The 8,354-nt window shown below is 34.8% G+C and overlaps 2 protein-coding genes across 2 annotated transcripts; one reads left to right on the top strand and one right to left on the bottom strand.

Annotated features, from left to right (window-relative positions):
• Nucleotides 1-342: 342 nt before the first annotated feature.
• LOC132697305 (uncharacterized) lies at nt 343-2,132 on the bottom strand. The gene is made up of 2 exons (XM_060662677.1): nt 1,695-2,132; nt 343-1,039 (listed from the first exon to the last, which is right to left on the bottom strand). Exons 1-2 carry the CDS (start codon nt 1,738-1,740, stop codon nt 687-689), a joined length of 399 nt encoding a protein of 132 aa, XP_060518660.1. The 5' UTR covers nt 1,741-2,132; the 3' UTR covers nt 343-686.
• A 515-nt stretch (nt 2,133-2,647) lies between these two features.
• On the top strand, nt 2,648-7,314 carry LOC132697307 (uncharacterized). Its single transcript, XM_060662678.1, has 2 exons — nt 2,648-2,801; nt 6,632-7,314. The coding sequence occupies exon 2, from the start codon at nt 6,635-6,637 to the stop codon at nt 7,232-7,234; it is 600 nt and encodes a 199-aa protein (XP_060518661.1). The 5' UTR covers nt 2,648-2,801; nt 6,632-6,634; the 3' UTR covers nt 7,235-7,314.
• The last annotated feature ends 1,040 nt before the right edge of the window (nt 7,315-8,354 follow it).

The following is an 8,354-nucleotide window of genomic DNA, read 5'->3' as shown; positions in this document are numbered from 1 at the left end:
TATCTGCATTTCTAAGGTAGATTTGGGTAAAATAAGAGGTGAAAAAGCAGATTCTGACTAAGATTTTATCGAAATCGGCAACTATTTGACTCAGAAAGGTTGCCTTACGTCGAAATCTAATAGTTTATTAAGGTTTTCGTTACTAAAATGCCCAAAGACGCCGATTTTGACTAGAATTTGAAAGATATTGACATGAATATATAACTGTTTGTATCAAAAAATGATAGTTTAAACTGATATTCGCAGTTTTGATGCGGTTTTAGATACGATATGAATCGAAGAAGCCGATTTTGACTGGAATCTGTTAGTAGATGTATAGTGCCGATATAAGCAACAGAAACCGTACATAACCTCAATTTCCTAACCCCCCCGCAGCGGGGGCCCCCCGCGCGTGGCGTCCTAGTGTCCCCCCTGTCTACCAGAGTGCGCTCCGCCCCCCACCCAGCTTGTGTAGCGTCCTGTTTTGCCCCGGTTCCGCCCGTCGCTGCTAGATGTCGCGCGCTTGTGTCGCCAGCTTGTGTAGCGTCCTGTTTTGCCCCGGTTCCGCCCGTCGCTGCTAGATGTCGCGCGCTCCGACCGTCGTAGGCCCCCCCGGTAGAGGGCGGTGACGGTGCGGCGCGGTGACGCGGTGGATCGGGAGGATAATTAAATAAACTTGAATTTTAATACATTTTATTTTATTTTATTTATAAAATTGGTCTGGCGAGGAGTTTCTTCTTCTTTTTATGTCGATTCAGTCGACCATCCCATTGTTCCTGTTCCTTGCGTTGTTCTTCTTCCCGTTCCCGGAGGAAATCTAAATACGAAGTGCACTCCTCGCCGTCCCACTCCGTCGACCACCCACCCGGGTACTCCTGCTGCTCCTTTGTTTCTTTTGATCCACCGGGTTGCTCCTGCTGCTGGTGATGTTCCCTTGTCGTTTCATGTCGTACCGGGAATTCTAACCCCCGGTACTCTTTGTGTGATTTGAATATGTGACGCCCTAAGCGATGCGCCAACATAATATGCGACTTGTCATACGGACAAACCGCGATTTTTTCTAGAACAAAACAAAGTATGATATGTAGCGTTTCCTATAAAACACACATTTTTTTTAAACAAAACTTCCAAAAAGGGGGGTTATCAAATAATTTTAAAAATTGTTTTTTAAGTTATACGCGCATACTAAAATTCACGTTTCAATTCACTGTCATTTAAATGTAAGTGTATTATTGTCAAAAGGGCAAACTGCAATTTTTTAGTACAAAAAATAAACAAAAATATGTATATATTTCGCGTTTTCCCCATAAAACGCACATTTTTGAAACAAAACTTTCAGTAATTTTAAAAATTGTTTATTTTTTAAAAGCCAAAATTCCCTATTCACTGTCATTTAAAAGATATTAAAAACGCTCAATTTAATTCGATTATTATTGTCAAAAAGGCAAACTGCAATTTTTTAGTACAAAAAATAAAACATTTTTGAAACAAATTTAAAAATTGTTTATTTTTTAAAAGCCAAAATTCCCTTTTCCATTCACTGTCATTTAAAAGCTATTAAAAACACTCAATTTAAATCGGTTATTATGCAACGTAAAAAAGATGAGTATCATATTTTAAAACAGGTAGAAACTAACCAAAAAAGTGATAACCCAAACTGAAACCCACAAGAAAAGACGCGCACTGTATAAAGGTAATTAAAATATAAAACTTACCAGTTGTAGGGTCGTAGGGAAATGGACATCGCACTTCTGTATTCATTGCACTGAATATAGTCTATAATACACATGCAACGTATTTATACACATGCACTCCCTTCCATGGTTGAATTAAAAGTCGAAAGGTCTTCTACCCACAAGCACCAACGCCGATTTGAATAGACGCGATGTTGTCGCCAGACAACCGTGCAGGTAGAAGTCTCAAGGTCAACACGCTTTCACACGGGAACGCAACCGTTTCGGACGTTGGACGAACGTATGTTGCCGCAAAAGATCAAGGCCAACTTGCTTTCATTTTTTACAATCTCCGTATGGGATGTGGAATTTCAAAACGCGCCGAGTCTAAATGTCAAGTTGTTTTGCTTGTTGAGAATAATAATTAATTGCCCCCTTTATATTTGCTCCGTGGGATTAACGTAATGGGAAAAATTTGTTGCAACGCATGTAGAGGTGTCTTCGTTTGTTAACTTTTAGAAAGTATTCTCGCACCGTATAAATACATCTCATTTTTCTCTGTTTTGTCAGTAGTTGTTTTTGGTATTATTCGTGCAACGTGGAAGCTAACTTAGTGGTTTGGTGTTCGTACAAAAAAGCAGTAAGTACCTTTTTTATTGTCTTATTTTAATTCTTTAACATTTGTTATTATTTTATAAAGTTCCTAAAGATCATCTTAGTACTCTCAACCCGTAACCGCAAATAGAATAGCAGCAATCTTAAGCGTAAGTTTTTTTTATTTTTTTAATTTTGAGATAAAATAATTAATAATAATTTATAGATGGACTTAAGTCAACTGAATCAAACCTGTCTTGCAGAAGGTGATTTTGAGCAGCCGATTGTCAAACTGCATGAATTGCCGATAGGCGTTCCGTTTAAAATTACTAGAGCCAAAATTGTTAATACAAAATTTGGCAATTCCGTGTTGCTGCAATTAGAAAATTTCGTAGTATTTCTTCCTACTCGCGTGACAGAAGCTTTCCGTCCGAGACTAGAACACTTTGCGTCGGGGCAGTACAAACTGGTCTACGAGGGATCCAAAGATATTGGAAAGCCCAACTCTTTAAAGAAATTCAAAATAATTCAAAATTAATCAACATATTATACAGGGTAAGTCTTATTTACTGTTATATATTTAATAAACCACGATGCGCGTAAAGCAGATCATTCATAGAGGGCAAATCTTAATTTTAACCTTACAAAAATTAAAAAAGCATATTTCCGACAAGTTCACTCTTAGAGATAGTGATGTGTGGCTTAGGAGACTAAATAAAAATATTGAATCTTGCAACCAAATCGTTTCTAACGAAAAGGATTTATCTATTGGGTTAAAAAGAAAATTACAAACTACAATTCAACATCTGAAAGCTATTAGAAAAATTATTCTTAATTATCAACATAAGCATTTTGGATTGGGATTACAAAGTAGTAGCCGCGAGACAAACACAAATGAAATGGTTGTATGGGAATCGGTAGCGTCGTGTTTCCAGGGAAGAGTTCAGACTGGTGTCATAATTAATTTACTTCATAAAGATTTAATTCAATTTTTAAACGATTCTCGTCCAATATTTCAACAAAAAATTAGTCAAATTTTAAAGAAATTTTTATTGCTGAAAGTAAATACCACATTTTGCGGTGAATTTATTAAGGCAAAAAATGATGTCCAAGGCGAAGTTGATATTAAATATCTGAGTACCGGAAATGCTGTAGTTGATTTAGGAACAGAATTGAATGATTGGTTTGTTGAAAATGTGCAAGATAAAATTTTAAATCAAATGTCAGAGTTTCAGGAACGTGATTCCGGGTGGGCTTTAAATAATATTATTTATTTAGAGATTAACATTAATAAATTTGAAATGGGTAACGGGTCATCCTTCGTTGAGTTGCCTAAAGAAATTGCGAATAAAAGGGCTTGTATTAACATTAGAAATGACGATCAAGCGTGTTTTTATTGGTCAGTTGTATGCGGACTCTTTCCAGCACGTTTTCGTCAGTATTTACCCTCTTCATATCCATACTACAAAAGTGTTTTGAAAACTGAAAATTTACAAACACCTATGGAAATGAATAAAATAAGCAAATTTGAAAAAGACAATGATATTTCCATCAATGTTTATATCTTAGAGCTTAATAAAAATGAAAAAACTAGTTTTTATTCCGTGTTACCTGCACGATTAACAAAAGAAAAACGCGAAAAACATTCAAATTTGTTGTTAATACAAAATAAATATTATCCAAAAGTTAATGATTTTGATCCTGATCCGCAAGATAATGATTATGAAGAAATAAAATATCACTATTGTTACATTAAAAATTTGTCTCGATTAGTTTCCTCACAGCTCAGTAAATATAATCACAAGAAATACATTTGCGATAGGTGTTTGAATTATTTCAATAACGAAACTCGTCTACATGACCACGAAACAATATGTTCCAGTTTCAATGAGTATAAAGTGTCTTTTCCCAAATATGATTACGTTGAATTTCGAAACCATATATATAAACAAAGGACTCCGTTTGTAATTTACGCCGATTTTGAGAGTCAATTGAGAAAAGTAAATTTGAAAATTTCAGATAAAACCTCGAAATACCAAAAGCACGAAGCTTACAGTGCTGCATATTACTTTAAATGTTCTTATGATGATTCAATATCATTTTTCAAAAGTTATCGTGGTCTAGATTGTATTGATTGGTTCGTGGAGGAAATATCTAATTTATCAAAATTTGTTCGTTCAAAATTTAAGGATATTATACCAATGGATAGTGAAATTAGTCTAGATCAAAGGTCGAGTCATTGTCATATTTGTGAAAAACCTTTTTTAAAAGAAGATGTTATTGTTCGTGACCATGATCATTTTACTGGTAAATTTAGAGGTTTTGCCCATCAGGCTTGTAATTTAAATTTTAAAAAAATATTTGTAGTGCCCGTAGTATTCCAGAACCTTTCTGGATACGATAGCCACTTCCTGCTTCCGGTTTTAGCAAAAAATAGCTATGTATCCATAGTTCCGGTTAATAAGGAAAAATACATCTCTTTTACATATTTCGAACCTGATTATAACATAAAATTTAGATTTATAGATTCGTTTAGATTTTTGGGAGCATCTCTGGATAATTTAGTTTCCAGTATGGATAAAAATGAACTATATATTTTAAGAAAAGAATTTTCCGATCTCGACGAATCAAAATTAAATTTACTGTCGCAAAAAGGTATTTTTTGTTACGATTACATCGACCATATAGACAAATTAAATGAAACAACTTTACCCCCGATTGAAGAATTCTATAATAAATTAAGTGAAAGCAATATTAGTGAAGAAAAATATTCCCACGCACAAAGTGTTTGGCAGTCGTTTGAAATAAAAAATTTAGGCGAGTATTCAGATTTGTATTTAAAAACCGACGTTATTCTTCTGGCAGATATATTCGAAAATTTTCGAAAAACTTGTATGGCAACACACGTTTTGGATCCGGCGTGGTATTTCAGTATGCCCGGGTATACATGGGATTGCATGCTTAGATTCACAAAATGTCGTTTAGAACTTTTGCGCGACATTGACCAAATTATGTTTATCGAGCGGGCTATACGAGGTGGAATTTCGGTGTGTGTTGGTAGATATGCGGAGGCCAACAATAAATATATGCCCAACTACGATTCATCCAGGGATGATTCCTATATCATGTACTTTGACGTCAATAACCTCTATGGCAAGGCCATGTGCGAGCCTCTTCCTTACGGAGGATTCGACTGGATGTCTCATCAAGAGATTGATTCATTTAATGTCATGAACATTCCAGATGAATCTTCCCAAGGATATATCCTAGAGGTAGACCTGGAATACCCGCAGAAATTACATGACACACATAGAGATTTTCCATTTTGTGCCGAACATCGAGTGCCCCCCAATTCAAAGTTACCAAAACTAATGACTACTTTGTATAATAAAGAAAAATACGTCATACACTATCGCAATTTAAAACAGGCTCTCAAAAACGGTCTCGTACTAAAGAAAATTCACAAAATATTAAAATTTAACCAATCTCGTTGGTTGAAATGTTATATCGATCATAATAATAAATTAAGAACCCAAGCAAAGACAAAATTTGGTATAAATTTATACAAATTGTTTAATAATGCCGCTTACGGTAAAACAATGGAAAACATTCGCAAGCATCGTATTGTTAAATTTGTTAAAGCGTGGGATGGTCGCTACGGTGCGAAAAATTTAATTTCTAGTCCTAGATTTCACAGTAGAACCATACTTGATAACAATTTGTTGCTTATAGAATTAAAAAAATCGGAACTTTGCTTTAATAAGCCACTTTATATTGGAATGTCCATATTGGATTTGTCGAAAACGACCATGTACGAGTTTCATTATAATTACATGCTTCCAAATTTGGGTCCCGAAAAATGTAAAATTCAATACATGGATACGGACAGTTTCATTTATAATATCAAATGTTATGACGCATATGAAAGCGTTATTAAGGCCGATTTAACAAAATTTGACACGTCTGATTATCCTAATGACAATCCCTATAATATACCGCAAATCAACAAAAAGGTTTTGGGGTTGATGAAGGATGAGACTAATGGCACCATCATTAGTCATTATGCTGGGTTAAGGTCGAAAATGTATACTTTCAAAATTTTAACGGGTTCGGTAGTTAAAAAGTCAAAGGGTATTCAGTACAATATTGTAAAAAATAAAATTTCATTTGATGACTACGTAGAATGCTTAACAAATTTTAGGGAAAAGTACGCCACTCAACGAACCATTCGTTCATACACTCACAATGTATTTAGCATCGAACAAACAAAAGTTGCCTTGAGTCCTTTAGACGATAAACGTTATCTTTTGCCGAATTCATATGAAACGCTTCCGTGGGGACATTATAAAGTGCCGTAATTATTTTTTAATATATTTTTGTTACAGATTATGGTCAAACAACTTACATTAGAAAGCCTTTGTATTATAACAATTTGCGAAAATATTAGGTGTAGTGCTGATTTTTTGCGTGAGTCACCTTTGCCTTGGAAACTAACGATACTAATATTTAAATATTATTCGAAATATAGATGGAGGTACCTTAAACAACTAGCGCTCCAGTCTGATGGCAATTCTTTATTAAATTTAGAATTCATTCTGTTGAATAAGAGATTTGGATCGTCTTACAGAAATAGCATTTTGGCAACTCCAACCATTGATTTTGACGGAGAATCCGCTTACTGTTTATGGGTCAGTTATTACAGGATAAAATATTCGGAAATTTTAGTTTGTAAATCTTGTCACTTTATATTTCAAGTAGTTAAAAAATTTAAAAAGAAAAATTTTAGACTTTTATTGGATCACTATCATTTACAGCTGGATATAAATAATTTGAATGATGTATATCACGATAAACAATTTTGGTATCAAAGCTGCTTTGAAGAAGTTTTGTTCACTGTAGAAACTGAAGATGAATGTAATTTAATGCTTCACAATGAGAGGAAATATGGAAAAAAGTTACGCTTTTCTGATAGTCCATTGAACTATTAATACTGTGGTTTTATTATAACATATGTAACTGTAGATAAGACTTTTATGTATTGATTGTATTCCATTGTATTGCAACAAGAATAAACATGTATATATTTAGACGCTATTTTCTTTTTTACCACCACCACAACACCGCATAATAATTACACAGAAGTTTGTAATTGTATAATTTATTTATTATATACATTATTACTATTTTACAATTTCGTTAAATGCTAAATTATTAAATTGTTCTAGTTTTCTTTTGCACTCTTGAGCTTGCATCCGCGCCACTTGCAAGTCTGTATTAAAAAGCGCAATTTGTGTTTCAATTTCGTTGATATTGCACTCTAATCCCGACAACTGAGACGCCAAGTTTCTTTTTAAATTGAATGCCTCACAAATGACACTTTTTTCTCTACCGTCCGTGAACACTTCGAGCCAATCAGCGGATGACGTTGGAGCTGCAAACGCTTCACTTGTGGTAGTTTTCTTCTTCTTCTTGCGGGATACGACCGACGCACTTTGTTTTCGTTTGGTCGCAGATTTTTTGGTTTGTTGCTCTACAGGAACGAAGCTGGACGGGAGCACTTCTGATGAAGGAAATTGCAACTCGAAATTTTCCAAAAAATTATACAATTCGTTGGATGTCACAATTTTCTCTTGAGCCATCATATACACGTATTTATGTCAGAACTTCTAAATCGAGACTAAATTTATTTCAAAACGTCTACGTTGTCTACCCACGAATCGTGCGACTTATCCAATCCCAACCAGCGCACGAGAACCATATTGCCTCGTCTGCGCAACACCTTTTCGACGAGATATAAGTCCGGGTTAACTGTCTTCTGCAATTCTTCTTCATAAAATCCGCCCATTATGGGTTTACCCTGCATATCTTGAAGCAAATACGTTACGGGGTTAGTAACCCGTACTTTAACAATTTTAAACAATTCCGTGGTCCAATTCGGTGTATAACCTTTGTTGAAAACGTGCTTGACTTTGCTGATTCTAACGATGTCGCCGACTTTAAGTTTACGAGGACCGAATATTTTTATGCTACTATACGCGGTTTTCAAAATTCTCTTTTCGTTGCTCTTACTCACATCGATGGGTTTCGTACCCGTCGTTCTATGTTTTG

This window comes from Cylas formicarius, unplaced genomic scaffold (genome assembly GCF_029955315.1).
Source record: "Cylas formicarius isolate icCylForm1 unplaced genomic scaffold, icCylForm1.1 PGA_scaffold_1__22_contigs__length_36826433, whole genome shotgun sequence".
Lineage (NCBI taxonomy): Eukaryota > Metazoa > Arthropoda > Insecta > Coleoptera > Brentidae > Cylas > Cylas formicarius.
Note: the sequence above shows the minus strand (reverse complement) of the source record. Positions and strands in the feature narration are given on the sequence as shown.